Here is a 21,679-nt window from a genome sequence, read left to right on the forward strand (position 1 = left end):
TAGGTTCTGTGGTTTAACCCACAGCGCCACCCGCATCCCTTGGCATCTTCAGGTAGAGTTAGACATATCCAAAACACTAGAGAGGCGCTGTCAACCAGGGCAGACAACACTGATCTGCTCTGTCTCAGCATAACGCATCTTCCTGTGTTCCATTTCTCTTACAAAACCAGAGCAGCGGAATCAGAAACTGAGCTGGAAAATGCCCAGCTGCCCAAAAAAAGTCTGGACCCCTGCTAAAGCATAAAATCAAAATTTAAGTGCGGAGCTTGTTCTGCTGTAAATGGCAGCTTTTATAGAGGCTGCCTCTCTCTCCCATTTAAGAATCAACTTCAATTTTTGCATACAGCCTCCGCTACGCGATGAGCTGATTTTGTTGAAACGGCTTTGTGAGATCGCATTTATCATGTGTGTGTGTGTGGCTCCGAGCTTTCGAAGGCAGCTGTCCCAAGCCCATTCATCTCTTGGGCTCCCATGCTCACTTGCATCAGTGTATGCAATGTCTCTTATGTCACAGAGACGTGTGAGATCCTAAGAGATTTCACTGGTATTGTTGACCCACGCTTGGCTCCTCTTCTCTTGAATTCCCAGATTCTGTCTTAATTTCACTTTATTTGGCAAGTTTTCTTCCTTGGCTGGGGCAACCCAGTCAGATGGGCTGGGTATAATTATTTATTATTATTATTAGGAATAGGACATCCCTGTTTTCATCAGAGAAATGTTGAAGAGGATGGTGTGTGTGTGTACTTTTTCTCGTCCCAGCTCTCTGTGAATAGGACGGGCTTATTCTGGGGAAGAGAATTGCCCTGATGAGATAACAGAAGTACAGATGTGCCCACAGGCCTTAAAAATACAGTGGTACCTCTGGTTGCGAACAGGATCTGTTCCGGAGGCCTGTTCGCAACATGAAAAGAACGCAACCCGCAGCAGCACGTCTGTGCACGTGCGGGTTGCAATTTGCTGCTTCTGCGCATGCCTGTGACGTCATTTTGCGCTTCTGCGCATGTGCGAGCGGTGAAACCTGGAAGTAACCCTTTCCGGTACTTCCGGGTCGCTGTAGGACGTAACCTAAAAGAACGTAACATGAAGCAGACATAAAATGAGGTATGACTGTAGTTGGTGATCATTGAAATACCTTAAGTCTTATCCATCCAATAAAATGAATTGGTAGTGATCAAACTGATTGTTTCACTTCAAAATGTTGGTGCTCCTCTGCATAAAACATTCACTGCATGTAGGATGATGATGATGATGATGATGATGATGATGATTTATTCATACCCCACCAATCTGGCTGGCTTTCCCCATCAACTCTGGGCAGCTCCCAACAAAATATGATAAAACATCAAACATTAAAAACTTCCCTAAACAGGGCTGCCTTCAGATGTCTTCTAAAAGTCAGATAGTTGTTTATTTCCTTGACTTCTGAAGGGAGGGCGTTCCACAGGGCAGGTGCCACTACCAAGAAGGCCCTCTGCCTGGTTCCCTGTAACCTCACTTCTCGCAGAGAAGAAACCGCCAGAAAGCCCTCGGCGCTGGACCTCAGTGTGGGGCTAAACGATGGGGGTGTAGACGTTCCTTCAGGTATACTGGGCCGAGGCCGAATCTCTCTCCCATGTGTATTGGTTTTCTGTTTTCAATTACCGTATTTATTTGAAACTAAAGTGCACCTCAAATTTTCAGAACCTTGAAACCAAGAAAAGTATTTGCTGGCGGATGTAAATGTGCCATTGAATCTAATTCACACCTTAATTTTCACAACGTGATTTGACCAAAAAAGGGTGAGCATTAGATGCGAGTAAATACGGTATTATTTTTTGTGCCACAGAGGATAGGAAACATTCAGAACTGGTCTCTACCTCCCACCCACAGCTCAATGTGGTACGGTCTTCTTTACTCCCTCAGGATTTTACCACTGTGTTTTGCTCCAAGGGTTGAGCAGCAAGGGTGCTATTCAAGAGCCCTTCCAGGAGCGTGGGAATGGTCTCACTTTAGTGGATCTGATCCAGAGAATTATGGGAATTGGCTTCAGAGGCTAAAAGCATTACTGCACATTCATTCCTAGTTGGCATGCAAAGGATGCCCTCGTTCCCGATGCTGTCTGCCATACATTGTCCGGCACTGTGGCAGCAACTGCCAAGGTTAAATATAGAGACACAGGACTTTGGCTGGGAGTTGCTGAAGCTTTGAGCACATCAGCGCCTGCAAAGAACCACAGTCAGCAACCCAGAATGGTTGACTCCGTTAGCCCAGTAAAGGTAAAGGGATCCCTGACCATTAGGTCCAGTCGTAGCCGACTCTGGGGTTGCGGCGCTCATCTCGCTTTATTGGCCGAGGGAGCTGGCATACAGCTTCCGGGTCATGTGGCCAGCATGACTAAGCTGCTTCTGGCGAACCAGAGCAGAGCACGGAAACGCCTTTTACCTTCCCGCTGGAGTGGTACCTATTTATCTTCTTGCAATTTGATGTGCTTTCAAACTGCTAGGTTGGCAGGAGCAGGGACCGAGCAACGGGAGCTCACCCTGTAGCGGAGATTTGAACTGCCACCTTCTGATCGGTAAGTCCTAGGCTTTGTGGTTTAACCCACAGTGCCACCCACATCCCTAGCCGTTAGCCCAGTAGTAGTTTGGAAAGAAACAAGCCCAACATTTTCAAACAAAACTCGATGGTCGGTGAACATCCAACATCCACATGGAACTCCTAAACCATGCACTAGCAATGGCAAGAACCATGGTTTGGGAATCTTTCATGATAGCCTGGTTTTGCACAGACGCTCCTTCTTCCTCCCACTGAACATTCTGATATCTGCCCTGACTTCCAAGATCATAGCAAACCATAGTTTACCATAGCTGAGCAAGCTATGTTTTGCACAAGCTATGGCTTCCAGCTCTGGTTTTGTATCTCAGCACTGGTTTGTTCTGCAAACCATTGTTTCCCAAATTTGAATGCAGTGGCAATTTATAACATGCAAACGCATGTAGAGTCATACAATAGTCTGTACAGCTATTTGAATTTTGTCTTTCTCAACGGTATTGGATCACTCTAGAACCCAGCGTGTTTGCTCCCATAGATTAGTGTGTGAGACACATTTTTGGGGGGTGTTTTTTGGTACTGAGTTTAATTCACGTGGGTTGGAATTTCCAGCCCATTCTCTTTTGATAGGTTCAAATTCCAGTCCTTTCTGCAAAGGTTTGCTTTCAACTGATCGCAAGCTGCCTTAGGAACACATGTATTGAGAGAGTTCATTGAGAAGGACCCTAGTGTTCAGTCTACAATTGGATTCTGGGCTCTATCCTTAGAATAATTACTCTGGATGAAGAGATTTTTTTCAGCTTTGCCATTTCCCTCTTTGACAGAAAACACCAGGACTGCAGTATCTTGGCTTCCATTTTAATTTTGCTTTCCTTTCTTTTAATGGCAAGAATAAGAAGTTCGTTGTTTTTTGTTTTTTTGGAGATCCTGATCACCCGCTCTCTCCAAACCCGCTTTCAGACTGCCCAGTCATTCTGCTAATTTTGATCAAAATCTTCTCAATTTCAAAAAGGCCTCTGGGGACACAATTAGGAAGAGCTCTTCATAGGACGGACTGTCGGTGCCAGGATGGAGCGCTTTTAAAAGCCGAGGGCAGGATAGTTTTAATTTAATTACCGATCCAATTAAAGCTTTCTCCTTGGGTGGGTTTCAGCAGTGTTCCTTGTTCAGCTCCGAGCCAGACGGTGATCAGGAAATGTTTCGACAGAGATTTCTCTTTGGAATCCCACAGATTGAAGTGGTTGAGGGGGCATATATATGGTGTAAGGTAATCTCACAGAAGGTTGGCGGTTTGAATCCCCGCGACGGGTGAGCTTCCGTTGCTCGGTCCCTGCTCCTGCCAACCTAGCAGTTCAAAAGCACAATGTGCAAGTAGATAAATAGGTACCACTCCAGCGGGAAGGTAAACGGCATTTCCGTGCGCTGCTCTGGTTCGCCAGAAGCAGCTTAGTCATGCTGGCCACATGACCCCGAAGCTGTCTGCGGACAAACGCCGGCTCCCTCGGCCAATAAAGCTAGATGAGCACCACAACCCCAGAGTCGGTCACGACTGCACCTAATGGTCAGGGGACCCTTTACCTTTTTAATCTCACAGTTATGGGACTCCATAATTTCCCCTTTCTTTGGAAGAATCAGCCGAGCAAAGAAAAACCCTTTAAAAGGAAAGGAAGGAAGAAAGAGCCCTGATTAATTTACAAAGACCACCACAGGTGCGTTTTGATTTGGTGGCATCCTCGTCGAATCCTTGAGGGCTGTGCGATTCATTTCCTCCAAGGCCTTTGAAGTGTTATCTCTGCTCTGCCTCTCTCGAAAGGCATCTGAGATGGTTACAGTCCCAGAGCAAAGGTATTTCAAAACAAGTACCCTGTCGGATGCCGAGAGATGTTACATTTGTGCATTTCTTTTGAGATGTTTGATTGAATGGTTTCCCAAAAATGCTATAAAAGGAAGCCAGCTACAAACAAACAAATGAAAATCTCTAAGCAACAGCATGGAAAAATCGCAGGCACTTGAGAAACTAGGACTACAAAAATAGGCAATGCTTAGGGTTATATGGTAAGGCCTAGGCTTGCCTATTTATTTATTTATTTAGTCATTGGGACTCAGTGGTACCTCGGGTTAAGAACTTAATTCATTCCGGAGGTCTGTTCTTTTGTTTGTTTGTTTGTTTTTAAACTTTTTTATTCAAAATTAAAACAAAACATATTATCCAAAAACATATCATCCTTATTTTTTCCCCATTTTTCCTCCCTCCCCCCACCCTCCCATACAAAACCCACCCACCCCCACCTCCCAGCTTCCCTCAGTTCCAGTCTTTGATTTCTCTAAGAATGCTGTTTTCTGCATGTTACACAGTTGTATAGATCCTCAAACTATTTAGCTGATTATCATCAATAGAAAAGTTTGTGAATGTTTATTCAAAGCCAGCCAAGGAGTCCAGTTCGCTTTGTTGCGTCTTCAGATACTTTGTAAAGGGTTCCCATTCATCTTTAAAGTCACAGTTATACTCTGGAGGTCCGCTCTTAACCTGAAACTGTTCTTAACCTGAAGCACCACTTTAGCTAATGGGGCCTCCCACTGCTGCCGCTGTGCGATTTCTGTTCTCATCCTGAAGCAAAGTTCTTAACCCGAGGTACTATTTCTGAGTTAGCGGAGTCTGTAACCTGAAGCGTCTGTAACCCGAAGCGTCTGTAACCCGAGGTACCACTGTATTTCCAAAGAAGTGTGCAAACGATCGGGCTGGAAGAAGAACAGCTAGTTGAAAAAAATATATTAATTCACCATAGAATAGTAGAGTTGGAAGAACCTCTAAGGATCATCTAGTCCAACCCTCAGCACTGCAGGAAGCACAGCTCATTAATCCCTGGCAGATGGCCACCTAACCTCTGTTTAAAAACCTCAGAGTAGTACCATTGAACTTAATGGATTCAACTTAATTACTCATTAATCTCCATGGGTCTATTCTGATTAAAACTTGGTTGAACGTCACCCATGAATGCGTGATCACGTGTCACTCGAACTCAGACCCGTCATAAGGTCTGTTATGTTGCATATATATCTTCACAGACTCTGCTTGAATCTGACCTGCCTCCCCTGATTTCATTGCCTTCTTGATAGAATTTGCCGGGCTGTTTTTCAAGCAAGCCATTGCTCTGTGCGCAACAGATCTCTGAATGTGCTGGCATGCTCAGCCCTCTTCTCCCTTCGATTAATTCACACTCGGTCATTGCGCTTCCTCCTATCAGATCCTCATGTCTCCCACCACCAGTAGCCAAGCGTGCTGCCAGTCAAACCTTTCTCAGCCTCCTTGGGAGATTTGGGAGGGGGGGGGAGTTTGAGAGTGGGCATTTGCTCAGCTTCTGTCTTCATTGCACCGTCCTGCCTCATCCATCACATCGCGCCGTGTTCTGCACCGATCGCTGGTGTTCTCTCCCAGGGAAATTGAAACCGATTCATCTCAATTGGATGCAGAAAGCTGTAAACAGCATTCTCAAGGCAAAAGGAGCCGGACTGGGAGGCTCAGGCCTGAAGAAATTAACGCTCGCAGCATCGTTTTATATCATACTTTGCTAAGTGGTTGTACTCAGGAACCCCAAGCCGGCATACTGCGCTGGGGAAACAAAGAACGGGCCGTGCAGCTGGCTTTCCAATTATTGTAATTACCGTATTTTTCGCTCCATAAGGCGCACCTGACCATAAGACGCACCTAGTTTTTAGAGGGGGAATGCAAGAAAAAAATATTCTTTCAAGGGAGCGCTGAGCAGAGCCTGTATGCATCCCAGGCTCTGCTCAGCGCTCCCTTTCACGAGCCGTGTGGAGCGGGTATGCAGTGCTTGGAGGCTTTTCCCCAGGAGGGGAAAAGAGCGCGCAGCTCTTTAAAGAGCGTGCAGCTCTTGCGGGCTTTTCTACGAGGTGGGAGAAGGACAGTCCATCAGTGACAGGCTGCCCTTCTCCCTCCTCCGGGAAAAGTCCGCAAGAGCCGCGTGGAGCGTGTGTGCAGCTCTTGGGGGCTTTTCCTGCCTGCCTCCCACCTGCATTCACACACACACATAACACACACACACACATTTCCCCTTACTTTTTAGGAGGGGAAAAATGCGTCTTATGGAGCGAAAAATACGGTATATAAATTTAGAGAATCACTTTTCCCATGGAACAGCATTCAAAGCCGCATACAGTATAGGAAAGGGAAACTTGTAAAACACAACCAGGATGAACAAAAGCTCTCGACCATGAAAGAGCAGGAAGAAGGAGGCAGTGGAGGCAGCAGCATGCAAGGCAGATGTTTCACCCGTGGGATAGCCATCCTCATATAACCAACGTGCTTAGGCTTAATTAATGCATGAAGGCATTAATCCCATAAAGTCCTGCCAGACTTAGCCTAGGTCACTTCCCTTACCTTGGGAGGAAACAAGTAATCAAGCCTACTGTTCGTTCCCAGTCTGCATGAGAAACTCAAAAGGTGGAGATGTTGCTCCAGCTCAGACCACATGGCTCTCACAAGCCACTCTAGTTCCTATACTAAAAATTTAGAAACTTTCACTACTGCTCTGTAAGCCCAATTTCATTGCCAGTGCAACTTTTTCTGAATGCTGTATCGAATAGCACATGAACCTGACCTTCGGAGAGTTTGTAAGTAAGCCATTTTAAACTTAACAAATGTGTGGTCTTTTCCTATGCTAAGGGAGGAGGGAAACTTTGGAAGGAACTTGGAAGGGCACATTTTACAGGTCTGAGCCATGCTTTGCTTGGCTGCAATTTTTTGTGATTTTAAATCTCCGCTGGGGTTCTATCACCAAAGAGAGCCCCAAACTTGGATCTTGGCAGCCCTGAATTCTCCTTTCTGTACAATTTTCCCCTGAGCCAACACTACCAACTGTCAGGCTTCAACGAATCGGCTTCCTCACTCCTTTTGGCAGTAGATAAGCAGAACAAAGGAAAAGGAGTCTTCTTACCAGTTATAAACTTTAATGATCACAGTGAGAGAACAAATAATCCATTCCTAGGAATGGTGGTGCTCCCAATTAAGGGCTCCACCCACTTCCTCCCTAGTCACCCATGTCACTACTGCGTCTTGTAACCTGATCTCACAACCACTGTGTTTTCTGTGCTGCCACCTTATCAGCTCTCCTTGACCTTGGCCTGAGCGGGTGAATGCTTTCCAGAGACAGTGAATCTGTTAACTCCCTCCCTCCCAGTGCTTCTTCTCCTAGCTGTTTCCCATCTAGTATTTCCCAGCTTCTGCCTTCTGAACTACGTCCCTCTGCAAGCCACTGTTCCAAATCTATACTGCCCTCTGGCTCCTGGGAAGATCCAGGATCCGGAGCAGGAGGAGGGGGAGGGGGAGGCTCCCACCATTCCTACTCAGTGCAGCCCTCCTCAGCACAATCCCTGACACCAACTGAGCTACAACCCACTCCCCTTGGCATAATGTTGTTCTCTAAATACAGGTGTCTTTGCCTCTCTCCCCTCCCCCCCCCCAATACTGTAGTTTAGGCTTCCTCCAGGAGAGTGAAAATAGGCCATCCGTCTATTTGTTAAGACGAGCCTTTTTCCTCTTCGTTTTCAGGCTACTCCGATGCATTCAGACTGTTTCATCAGGAAGGAGCAAGAGGCCTGCTTGGAGACCATCCGGAAGCTGAATGCCTTGATGCCACTGAACGAATCGGCTCCAGGTACGTTTTTAGGGCATACCCCAACTCAGCACGCACCCTTGCAGTTTTTCCAGAGCTGGGAAAGGAAGGAATGCCTGGGAAACATCGGAAGGTAGGTGGGGACATGTTGGTTAATGCCCCTGTCCTTTATAAATCTCTTCTTGCACTGGCTCCCGATAGAGTATCATGTCAGGTTTAAGGTGCTGGTTTTGACCTTTAAAGCCCTTTGTGGCTTAGGGCCTTCATATTTACGGGACCGCCTCTCCTGGTATGCCCCGCAGAGGACCTTAAGGTCCATGAATAATAATAGTTTAGAGGTCCCGGGCCCTAAGGAAGTCAGATTATCCTCCACCAGGGCCAGGGCCTTCTCAGTGATGGCTCCGACCTGGTGGAATGCTCTGTCCCATGAGATCAGGGCCCTGCAGGATTTAACTTCCTTCTGCAGGGCCTGTAAGACAGAGCTATTCCACCTGGCTTTCAACTTGAACTTAGCCTGATCTTTTATTCCCCTTCCTTCCCTCCCCCTCCCCTTTTTATGAAGATTACACGCTCTGGGATCCCACAGCTAATTCTCCTCTGGTCTCCTCGCTGGCTCAAATAGGACTAATTTAGCCAGCTAGCCCTGGTGATCATCTAATGTTTATTGGATGTATTTCCCCCTATATTGATTTTTGAATTCTGAATTTATTGTTATTCACGTTTTATACTGTATTTTATGCTGGTTTTTTGTTGCATCAATTAAGTGTGTTAAATTTGTTGTCAACCACCCTGAGCCCGGTTTTCTGAACTGGGAAGGGCAGGGTATAAATAAAAATTTATTTATTTATTTATTCTTCAAGAGTTGGGGTTTGACTTACAAAGTTGACAGTGAAACTGACAATACAAAGATTCAGCAGACCTCCTAAATGGACACACTTCCACTTTTCACTATGTTTTTCACTAGGTTTTTGTTGCAACTATGTTCTGTATTTTGGTCTTCTTTGTGCTGGACGTTTGTGGTTCATTTTGACTGGCTTCTCATGCTCTTATTGTCGCACCTATGCTATATTGTATTTTAATTGTCGCCCACATTGTGGAGGCTCCCACCCCACCCCCGCTTTAAAGATTTCCTTTCTTTAGTTCCATTTATGAGTCAATTTCCGCAAAATATCTTGAAGCAATTTCACAAGAAAAACACACGAGCAGTGAAAACAATTATGCAATTTCATGGGCGCAAACACTTTAAAAAGCAATTAAAAACCTTTTGTGTGTGTATATATATATACATATATATATATATATATATATATATATATTCAAGCACAATCTCATGTGTAAAAGCAGTTTCAGATCCAATACAGACTGAAGGTCCTTATTGGATTGGGACCCTTGCAATCGGATTCTTGTTGGCAGCTCGAAGAAATAAGGCAGATTAAATGAGACAGCTGGTAGGGGAGGGAAAGGTACTGCTCGCTCGTTTTGTCTTTGGCAGAAAACGAAGCATAAAAAACATTCGAGTCAATGGCAGAGGGCAGAGAAGGGAGAAACGCTGCTGGAATGCAAATGCTACTCTCCCTTGTCATTGTAGGGGAACCTCTCAATGGGACCTTTTCCTACTCCAGGGAAAGTGTGAAAGAGAATGTGGCAGCTAGACTGGTGACTGGGAGTGGCATTCTGGGAGGCATTCTCTCTGCTGGGAGCAAGTCCTACCTGATGTCTACATGGGGCTACCTTTGAAGGTGACCCAGAAACTACAACTAATCCAGAATGTGGCAGCTAGACTGGTGACTTAGGGGCGGCTGCCGAGACCACATAACACCGGTCTTGAAAGCCCTACATTGGCTCCCAGTACGTTTCAGAGCACAATTCAAAGTGTTGGTGCTGACCTTTAAAGCCCTAAATGACCTTGGCCCAGTATACCTGAAGGAGCGTCTCCATCCCCATCATCCAGCCCGGACACTGAGGTCCAGCTCCGAGGGTCTTCTGGCGGTTCCCTCACTGCGAGAAGTGAGGTTACATGGAACCAGGCAGAGGGCCTTCTCGGTAGTGGCGCCCGCCTTGTGGAATGCCCTCCCACCAGATGTCAAAGAGAAAAATAACTACCAGACTTTTAGAAGACATCTGAAGGCTGCCCTGTTTAAGGAAACTCTTAATGTTTAATAGGTTATTGTATTTTAGTGTTTTGTTGGAAGCCGCCCAGAGTGGCTGGGGGGACCCAGCCAGGTGGCCAGGATATAAATAATTTATTATTATTATTATTATTGTTGTTGTTGTTGTTGTTGTTGTTGTTGTTGTTGTTGTTGTTATTATATAAAGGAAGAGAAGCCAGTCCCAAGATACTTGAATTCTCTGCTCAGTGCAAACTCTGCCAATCAAACATTTTTGCATAATAATCTCACAGCGAAGTATTATTCACACATCATACACCAGGGGCAGGGAATGTCTGGACCATGGGCTTAATCTGGCCCACCAGGTCTTGGAAATTGGCCTGCCAATCTTCTTCGTAGGTGCCACACACACCTTTCTGACACCTGACGTCGCATATGGCGCCAGGTGCCGCAAAATTCCAGCCGTAGTGGGAAGGAACATGTGCAAGCACTTTTTGTAGGAAAAATCCTGCCACTTTTAAATGCAGCACCTTTCCTTGTCCCCCTGCATGAGGACAAAGGCTGCAGAGTGACAGAAAGCAAGGGAAAGACCCATTGGAATACCCCTGCAGTGTAAGAGGGCCAGTGTGGTGTAGTGGTTAAGAGGGGTAGTCTTGCAATCTGGTGAACCGGGTTCGATTCCCCGCTCCTCCACATGCAGCTGCTGGGTGACCTTGGGCTAGTCACACTTCTCTGAAGTCTCTCGGCCCCACTCACCTCACAGAGTGTTTGTTGTGGGGGAGGAAGGGAAAGGAGAATGTTAGCCGCTTTGAGACTCCTTAGGGTAGTGATAAAGTGGGATATCAAATCCAATCCAAAACTCTTCTTAAGAGTTTGTTGTTGTTGTTTAGTCGTTTAGTCGTGTCCGACTCTTCGTGTCCCCATGGACCAGAGCACGCCAGGCACTCCTGTCTTCCACTGCCTCCCGCAGTTTGGTCAAACTCATGCTGGTAGCTTCGAGAACACTGTCCAACCATCTCGTCCTCTGTCGTCCCCTTCTCCTTGTGCCCTCCATCTTTCCCAACATCAGAGTCTTTTCCAGGGAGTCTTCTCTTCTCATGAGGTGGCCAAAGTACTGGAGCCTCAGCTTCAGGATCTGTCCTTCCAGTGAGCACTCAGGGCTGATTTCCTTCAGAATGGAGAGGTTTGATCTTCTTGCAGCCCATGGGACTCTCAAGAGTCTCCTCCAGCACCATAATTCAAAAGCATCCATTCTTCGGCGATCAGCCTTCTTTATAGTCCAGCTCTCACTTCCATACATCACTACTGGGAAAACCATAGCTTTAACAATACGGACCTTTGTTGACAAGGTGATGTCTCTGCTTTTTAAGATGCTGTCTAGGTTTGTCATTGCTTTTCTCCCAAGAAGCAGGTGTCTTTACAGACACAGATTGACATGACAACCCTCCCGATGCCCTATGAGATCTGGTGATTGGCAGGAGGGTGGCCAGTTGTGAGTCTAGGCCTCCCCTCCCCTCCATATATAGTGTGACTTCCTTGCTTCACAATGATGAGAGGGCCTTCGATTTCCAATCCTCCCAGATTCTCATTTTTCCACTATTTTGTGGCTCCACGTTGTCACATCAGGTTACATATTTATTTTTAAGAGCTGTTCACATTGAATGCCTCTGTGCCTAACACGCACAACACTGAATGAATGAATTTTATTATTTCGGTCACAGACCAGTTCCAGCCCACATACAGTATCAAGGAAGACGTAAAACACGATAGGGATACATTTGAATTTGCAATTAGGCATTACAGGGAAAATTCAGATATAGCAACAGTTAAAAATATATATAAATTAAAACTTAGTCACTAACATATAACCTAAAATTATCGTTTAAAGCCTTACTCATTATAATAGCACAGCTTGTTCCCTAAGTTTTATGGCAATCGCATAGAATTTGGCTACCCTTAACGTGATCACAGGATGCTTGTCCTCTACCAGGGATTTTAGACATTGAAGTCGCACAACATTGCAATGCAATTTTTCCTTGCCTAATGCATTGTTTTCGAAGGCACCTTCACTCATCTTTGCATTTTCACACACACTTTTACCCCAGTGTCTGTGTTCTTGTGTGCGTTACTTGGCTGGAGGAATTGGATTGCAAAATTCAGAGAAGTGTGGACGGCTGTGTTTCGCTTTGCCTACTGGTCTGGAAAGGGAGAAATGGGTAGGCTCACTTATAAAAGCGAAATGAATTGCATTTCTCTCCCCCTCCCTTCCCTACTCCTATCATGAGATCCAAAGTTAAAATTAGTAGGAAAGCATCTTGGGGGTTTTTTTTAGCATCTGCATGCTTGAAAACCCAAAAGGGAGAAGCCCCATTCCTCTCATTCTTTCCCAAGCAAAAAGTACTACATTTTTTGCTCTATAAGACTCACTTTTCCCCTCCCAAAAAGTAAGGGGAAATGTGTGTGCATCTTATGGAGCGAATGCAGGCTGCGCAGCTATCCCAGAAGCCAGAACAGCAAGAGGGATTGCTGCTTTCACTGCGCAGCGATCCCTCTTGGTGTTCCGGCTTCTGAGATTCAGTATATATTTTTTTCTTGTTTTCCTCCTCCAAAAACTAGGTGCATCTTATGGTCTGGTAACAGGCAGAAGGCAGGGCTAACTGCCCATAGAAGAAGCCTGGCTAGGACTCTCGTTTCTGATTATGGCAGGCGTCTCTCCCGGGTCCCGCAGGCTCCGCTCTGCCCCAAACAGTCCGCCCATTGCCTCCCCCTCAGCTGTAGGGTGGCTGAGTGGGAGGAGGCAGACAGACTCCTCCGAGGCCCCACGGAGCGTTCTGCCTCGGTTCCCCCTACCAGCGCCCGATCAGCTTGCTCCGCTGCTGTCTGTACCCAGCTGCAAGGGCCAGGGTTGTGGACGCAGAGTGAATCATTCTACCCCACACTCCAAGCAGGGCCAGGGGAAATGAAAACAGCTTGCTGAAGAAAGCTTTGGAAAGGCAGGAGATTGATGAGGCATTGCAATGAAAGGGCCAGGCGAGGAGCATTCCCTCGCCACTGTGGCGCAGCCGGGAGGCATCATCTTGCTGCTGAGCACAAAAGAGTTTTATTTTATTTTCCCCTTCCAAAGCGCGCATCTGTGAAATTGTCTCTCCCACAGCGCCTGGCAATGCAAAACCTAATCGCCAGCCACCTCTCTCACCAACTGCCCCAAACGTGCATACTCCCATCCTTTGCTGAGTTTATTATTCACTTTCATGTTAGAACAACAACAAAGCTCGTTTGCCTTGATTGTCATCAGAAGAGTCATCACCCCCACCACCTCTGCTTTGCACATTGCCAGACGTCTCATCTTCCAGAGGCAGTTTAGCGTGCGCATGTCTGCGCATGATAGTTGATGCAATCCTTTGTGCGGGGAAGGGGGATCGAGAGAACTTTTTCTCCAACGTGCTAGAATCCAAGGGGAAACCAGTGAAATTGATGGGGGCAGGCATCAATTCAGGAGAAATCAAGCAACAGATTGATCCACACAACAAACGTACGGAATTTGCAGCCACAAGCTGTGGAAGTTGTTGTTTTTGGCCGCCAGTTGCTTTTATTTGATCAGTTATAAGGCAGACAATTGGGACGCGGGTGGCGCTGTGGGTTAAACCACAGAGCCTAGGACTTGCCGATCAGAAGGTCTGCGGTTCTAATCCCCGCGAGGGGGTGAGCTCCCGTTGCTCATTCCCTGCTCCTGCCAACCTAGCAGTTCGAAAGCATGTCAAAGTGCAAGTAGATAAATAGGCACCGCTCCGGCGGGAAGGTAAACGGCGTTTCCGTGCACTGCTCTGGTTCGCCAGAAGCGGCTTAGTCATTCTGGCCACATGACCTGGAAGCTGTACGCCGGCTCCCTTGGCCAATAAAGCGAGATGAGTGCCGCAACCCCAGAGTCGGTCACAACTGGACCTAATGGTCAGGGTTCCCTTGACCTTTAAGGCAGACAATTAATCAGCCAGAGACTAAGAAGGATATGATGGAGTTCTGAAGAGCTCATAACTCACCTTCTTCCAAACTGGGGCAGCTAAATGAGTGCTTGTTTGCTTTGCTTTGTACCTGGACTAAGAATGTTGTTGTTGTTGTTGTCACCGACCTTCACCCTAAGGTCCCGGGATGGGTTACAAAGCTATAACGCACAATATTGAAAACAATTAAAAACAGAGAGGAATGGCAAGCTAAGTTTATGGACTACTCTGAAATGGCAAAGCTGACTGGAAATCTCAGGAACCAAGAGGACAAAAACTTTAAAAAAGAATGGGGGGGGATATAATTTATCTAGGAAACCACTGCAGGCAGGTGGAAACATTAGCAGGATTTGAAACCAACTTGCAATGTAATAAATACTATGGATAATTTGGATTGATTTAAAATATAGAATAATATGCAGTTGTAAAATGTTGACAACAGGACCTATGGAAGGGATGTGGGGAAGTCTCGAGAGTCAGAGTAATCTCTATATATGGATATGCATTCGGAATGTTATAAATTTATATCTGTAAAGTCAAATAAAAATGATTTCGCACAAAAAGAAAACAATTTAAAACAGCTTAAATTGCAAAAATGACGTGGGTCTTTAAAATACACACCTCACGTGTCAAAAGCCAGGGTGAACAAGAGGTCATCCTACACCAGGGTCAGCAACCTTTTTCAGCAGGGGGCTGGTCCACCGTCCCTCAGACCATGTGATGGGCTGGATTATATTTTGAAAAAGAAGAAGAAGAACGAATTCCTATGCCCCACAAAAAAAACCCAAACAAAAAAAATTTTTTTCTTTCCAGTAGCACCTTAAAGACCAACTAAGTTAGTTCTTGGTATGAGCTTTCGTGTGCATGCACGAAGTGTGCATGCACACGAAAGCTCATACCAAGAACTAACTTAGTTGGTCTTTAAGGTGCTACTGGAAAGAAAAAATTTTTTTTTGTTTTGACTATGGCAGACCAACACGGCTACCTATCTGTAAAAAAAACCCAGAGATGCATTTTAAATAAAAGCACACATTCTACTTATGTAAAAACACCAGGCAGGCTCCACAAATAACCCAGGGGTGCATTTTAAATAAAAGGACACATTCTACTCGTGTAAAAACACGCTGATTCCCGGACCGTCCGCGGGCCGGATTGAGAAGGCGATTGGGCTGGATCCGACCCCCGGGACTTAGTTTGCCTACCCCTGTTCTAGACTGATCTTAGCAGCCGAGAGGGTCTGCAGGAAAGAGGGCGGTCCAACAGGGATCAGAGGCCAGAGGCATTTGGGGGCATTTAGACCAACACGAGTATCTTCAACTGGGCCCAGAAATGGACCGGCAACCAAGGCAGTTATGTTTAAACAGGGGTTTGGGAAGATCTGAAAGGACAGCCAACAATATGACCGCTGCATCTTGGACCAACTGAAGTTTCTGAGTCATCTTCAATGCTTCTGGAAACCACAGGAGGAGAAGCCGCTCTTGTGTTTGGGTCCTGCTTGCTGTTTTGCCATTGAAGCATCTGATCATCCCCTATGAGAACAAGGTGCTGGACTAGATGAGCCATTGGGCTGATCTAGTCGACTCTTCTTACATTCTTGTGTCACTATCCTCTCGTCTCCCCAGCATTGCAGAAGCCAATGAGAGCCAATGAGCTCATCCATCGAGACAGATGCTGCCATAAATAATAATAATAATAATAATAATAATAATAATAATAATAATAATTTATTTGTATCCCACCCATCTGGCTGGGTTTCCCCAACCACTCTGGGCGGCTTCCAACAAAGACCAAAAATACACTAAAATGTCACACATTAAAAACTTCCCTGAACAGGGCTGCCTGAAGATGTCTTCTGAATGTCAGGTAGTTGTTTATTTCTTTGACATCTGATGGGAGGGCGTTCCACAGGGCGGGCGCCACTACCGAGAAGGCCCTCTGCCTGGTGTTAGGATATTTCCGTTCCACCTTAAAAGGGAGCAGGATGTTTGTATAACACCCTGCGTAAGTTCCTGTCTCACAGGATGTTTATGCTATATGTTCCTTTCGATTTAGCCTGTCTTGCCTGAGCAGTCGGAGGAGACGGTCATGTTTTCTTTGTTCTGACCAATGCCTAATAAACTGTAAATATGCAGTTCTGCTCTCATGCTGTGCAACTTCTGTTGTGTGAATTCTGCTGAAAGAGTGTGCTCTAAGCCAGAGGCTTAGTGTCGCTGAATTGCTGATATTGCCTGACTACGGGAGGTCGATGGATCGTCCGGCATCCGAGCTTGGGGCGGCTCAGATGGACTCTATCTCCCTGGCAGTATCCCAACAACAGGTTTCGGGCCCAGATTCACGGCACTTGCAGGAGAGTAAGACAGCGACAGACTGCTGAAAGGTATGTGTGGGAAAGGCGAAAGCAGAGGCTTTTCTGTTGCCGCGGCAGCCTCTTTGATGTCCGGCAAAGACTAATTGGCCTGGGAGCCGAGCCAAGCAGGCTTCGTGATTTATGGGTGCCAAGATAAGGAGTCTCTGAAGTGAAGAAGACTCACGGCTGATGTTAAGAGGTGGAATGGAGTTTTTCCAAGCCTCTGAAGCTGCTGAGTACCCAAAGTTAAATCGGGACAATTATGAGACCTGGGCAAAATGGTGTGAGGGTTTGCTGCGTCAGTTTGGAGTCTGGCATACTGTATCTCAAGCCACTCCAGTTCCTCGGACAGAGAAATGGCAGGGCCAGGATTCGAAGGCCATGGATATTATTGTCTTATCCGTCTCTCTGGAGGAAATAAAGACGCTTGCTGGAAATCTCACGGCATGTGACATGTGGGATGCTTTGAAAAAGGCCCACCAGCCAATAATCCCAGCCCAGTGTTTGAATGCATCGGAGGTCCTGGCTGTTTCCCAGAATGCGAGTGAATGCAGAGATGCCGAGGGCACCGGTTGCAAGCTGCAGGGGGAGCTGACTGTGATGTCATCCCAGGCAGCATTCCAGCCTCCAGGGGGAGCCAAGGGGTCGGCAGCTGAGAGCTCTGTTTCTCGTGAGAACCAAGGTCAGAGCCTATGCAAAGGCCGGAAGACCAGACGTAAACAGAGCAAGATGTTTCCAGATGGCCCGAAGCAGAAGGGGAGTGGAACGCCAGTGGAAAACAAGGCTATGTTTGCTGGCACAGCTCCACCAAAGGCTAAAGGCACGTCTGATGGCCAGGAGCAGGGGGGCAAGTTGCAAAAGCCCACGCCAGTGGAAAACAAGGCTTTGTTTGCTGGCACAGCTTCACCAAAGGCTAAAGGCAAGTCTGATGGCCAGGAGCAGGGGGGCAAGCTGCAAAAGCCCACGCCAGTGGAAAACAAGGGTTTGTTTGCTGGCACTGCTTCACCGAAAGCCAAAGGCAGGTTTATTGTGGATTCAGGATGCACGCGACATATCACCAAAGACCGCCATCTGTTCATCTCCTTCACACCTCAAGATGGAGAGATCCACCTGGCTGATGGAAGGACTTTGCAAGCTGCAGGAGTTGGGACTGTGAAACTTGCAAGTTTGCATACTACCATCAGAGATGTACTTTTTGTTCCAGGAGCTGCGGACAATTTGCTTAGTGTCCCACAGCTCAATGGGCGTGGTTTTGAAATTACCTTCAAGAGGACTGTCTGTGTCATCAGAAAAGGCAAAGAGGACATTTTGCATGCAAAGTTGTTGGATGGTTTGTTCTGTCTAACTTATGATGATGCTGCTATATCTAATGCTGATACTTGTTGTGTTGCACAAACTAACAAGGTTCTTCATGCAGGTTGCATTCATGATGCACATCGAAGATTTTGTCACCTCTCTTGGCAAGCGCTAGCCAAGATGCCTGGGTTGGTTGAAGGTTTGGACATCAAACCTTGTAAATTTCACATGAAATGTGTATCTTGTGCAGAGAACAAGGTGAAGGTTGCTCCAAAAGGCAAGGAGTCTAGCAGGCAGGCTTCCAAACCCTACCAGCTAGTTCACGCAGACCTGGTAGGTCCTCTAGCGCCCTCTTTGGGAGGAGCAAGGTACTTCATGGTTCTAATTGATTCTTTTTCCAGGTACATTCATGTGTTTATGCTCGAGCAGAAATCGCAAGCATTTCCTAAGTTCAAGGCATTCTGTGCTTGGTTGGAGAATGCTCATGGTAAACGTATTGGCTGTCTGTTTACTGATCGGGGCGGGGAGTTCACTTCTCAGCAGTTTGAAGCTTTCCTGACTGAGAAGGGAATCCAGCATGACTTGTCGACGCCTAGATCGCCATGGATGAATGGGCTTGCGGAGAGAGCAAATCAAACGTTGCTGCAAGGAATAAAAACCTTGTTGCATGATGCCAACCTCCCTGAGAAGTTTTGGGCGGAAGCTCTCTCGAATTTTGTTTATACTGTTAACCGCAGACTGTCATCACCTATTGGCTGCACTCCCTATGAGAAAATGTTTGGTAAGCAGCCTAATGTCAAACACATGAGAATCTTTGGTTCTGACATGTGGGTACACACCCCACAAAGCAACAAGCTTGGGAAGCGTGGGGCACATGGTTTGTTCATGGGGTACGAAAAAGGTGCATACAGAGTATGGATGACTAACTCTAAATCCATAAAGTTCACAAGGAGTGTTGAGTACAATCCTAAGTGGGGGGAAAATGTGGGAATTTTCCAGAGTTACCCAGAGGAGGATGAAGGTGATGTGAAGAAAGCAGATCATGCTGAGAAAGCTGAGGAAACTGAGGATGATGATGATGATGATGATGATGATCAGAGTTCGGATTCCAGTTCAGTGGGCGGCGCTGCTGCTGCTGTCAGTGACAGTGATGACACAGCAGACTACAAGAGCGCAAAGGCCTCAGTCAGACCATCTGATGCGTCTGACAATGAACTGGAAGAACCACTGTTCACCATTGGTCACTTTTCTCCTAAGAAGGAGGAGATGAGTCCAGAAGACTTGCGTCTGGTTCGCAGGTCTGAAAGGGCGACCAAAGGCAAACCTCCAAAGAGATTTGCTGATGAGTTTGCTAAGATGGCAACTGCTGTTCTTAGTAGCTCAGAGAAGGTGTGGGAACCTTCAAGCTTCAAAGAGGTCCAGGATTTAACCTCTAAAGATGCTGAGCCTTGGCTTAATGCCATGAAGGCTGAAGTTGATTCCTTGAACAGGAACCAGACTTGGGAGCTGGTACCGGTAGTCCCAGGGATGAGACTGGTTGGCAGCAAATGGGTCTTCAAGGCCAAGACAGACCAGAATGGCAAGGTTGTCAGACACAAAGCCAGATTGGTTGCCAGAGGTTTTTCACAGGTACCGGGGCAGGATTACCACGAGACCTACTCACCCACGGTCAAATATGAGAGCATTCGGCTGATGCTCAAGATCGCTGCGGAGGAGAAACTGCATGTTTCCCATCATGACATAAATACAGCTTTTTTGTACGGGATTTTGGCGGAGGAGCTGTACATGCTTCCACCTGACGGGATGCAGATACAGAAGGGAATGGTCTGTAAACTGCGGAAATCCTTATATGGTCTCAAGCAGAGTGCCAGGTGTTGGAACACAAAACTCACTGAAACGTTGCTTTCTCTAGGTTTTCACCAGGGCAAAGCTGATCCGTGTGTGTTTGTCAAGGAGGAGGGACAAAACAAACTGTATTGTTTATGTTTTGTTGATGATCTTCTGATGTTTTGGAAGAATCAGGCTTTCTATCAAAGCACCCTAGCTCAGCTGAAGGAGCATTTTGACATGAAGGATCTTGGTGAGGTATCCAACTATCTTTCTCTGCAGGTGGAGAGGGACCAAGCAGGTAATTTTCTGGTACACCAAACACAGAAAATTGCTGATGTATTAACCAGGTTGAATTTGGTTGATGCAAACCCAGCAGACACACCGATGGTGACAGGTTACCAGGTAGACAGTACTGCTGAAGCGTTTTCTGACACAACGCTGTACAGATGCATTCTAGGCAAGTTGAATTTCATTGCTAGATGTTCAAGACCTGACATTGCTGTAAGCACTAACCTGCTTAGCAGACATGCTAACAATCCTACTGTTCAGGATTGGAAAGCTCTGAAGCGCATAGCCCGGTACTTGAAAGGGACTATGCACTACAGGCTGAGGTTCACCAGTCAGAAGACTGGAGGTCTTGAAATCTTTGCAGATGCAAGTTTTGGAAGTGACACCACGGATGGTACAAGCACTTCTGGAGTATGCTACATGTACAACCACTGCCTGTTTGACTGGTTGTGCAAAAAGCAGACGACAGTTAGCCTAAGTTCCTGTGAAGCAGAACTCAATGCTCTGTCATTTTCACTCATGGATTGTGAATGGTTGATGCAACTGTTTAAGGACATTGGGGTTTCTGTGAAATGTCCTATACAAGTGTATCAAGACAATAGATCTTGTTTGGCTTTGCTGAACTCGGAGAGTTGCAAGCAAAGGACCAAGTACTTGCAGATTAAGCTACATCGTGCAAGAGAGTGTATTCAGAAAGGACTTATTCAGGTGTCCTACATGCCAGGAAATGAAATTCCTGCTGATCTGTTGTCTAAGGTTGTTAACAGAGAACAACTGAAGGTTTACGCACAAAAGTTGCAATTGGGTTGAACCACAGGTACTACAGGTTACACGGAAAGGGGGAGGATGTTAGGATATTTCCGTTCCACCTTAAAAGGGAGCAGGATGTTTGTATAACACCCTGCGTAAGTTCCTGTCTCACAGGATGTTTATGCTATATGTTCCTTTCGATTTAGCCTGTCTTGCCTGAGCAGTCGGAGGAGACGGTCATGTTTTCTTTGTTCTGACCAATGCCTAATAAACTGTAAATATGCAGTTCTGCTCTCATGCTGTGCAACTTCTGTTGTGTGAATTCTGCTGAAAGAGTGTGCTCTAAGCCAGAGGCTTAGTGTCGCTGAATTGCTGATATTGCCTGACTACGGGAGGTCGATGGATCGTCCGGCATCCGAGCTTGGGGCGGCTCAGATGGACTCTATCTCCCTGGCAGTATCCCAACACCTGGTTCCCTGTAGCTTTGCTTCTCGCAATGAGGGAACCGCCAGAAGGCCCTCAGCGCTGGACCTCAGTGTCCGGGCAGAACGATGGAGGTGGAGACGCTCCTTCAGGTATACTGGACCGAGGCCGTTTAGGGCTTTAAAGGTCAACACCAACACTTTGAATTGTGCTCGGAAACGTACTGGGAGCCAATGTAGGTCTTTCAAGACCAGTGCTATGTGGTCTCGGCGGCTGCCCCCAGTCACCAGTCTAGCTGCCGCATTCTGGATTTGTTGTAGTTTCCGGGTCACCTTCTAAGGTAGCCCCACGTAGACAACAGGTGGAATTTGCTCCCAGCAGAGACAATGTCTCTCCTAGCTGTTTCAGCGGGAGGCACTGGAGCTGTCCAGGGTCCTGAATGCTCTCTGCTTGACTTTGAATTGTGATGCGGTGGTA

At 46.6% G+C, this 21,679-nt stretch overlaps 1 protein-coding gene across 11 annotated transcripts in view; it reads left to right on the forward strand.

Moving 5' to 3' along the window:
* ADCYAP1R1 (ADCYAP receptor type I) overlaps positions 1-21,679 on the forward strand; it is a 161,499-nt gene that overhangs the window by 55,334 nt on the left and 84,486 nt on the right. For all 11 annotated transcript variants that reach the window (XM_083579803.1, XM_083579807.1, XM_083579812.1 and 8 more), the window contains exon 3: positions 8,099-8,204. In XM_083579803.1, coding sequence (XP_083435929.1) covers positions 8,099-8,204 — 106 coding nt within the window. The remainder of the gene's footprint in view (positions 1-8,098; positions 8,205-21,679) is intronic.

This window comes from Podarcis filfolensis, assembly GCF_964270895.1.
Source record: "Podarcis filfolensis genome assembly, chromosome: 12".
Classification (NCBI taxonomy): Eukaryota; Metazoa; Chordata; class Lepidosauria; order Squamata; family Lacertidae; genus Podarcis; species Podarcis filfolensis.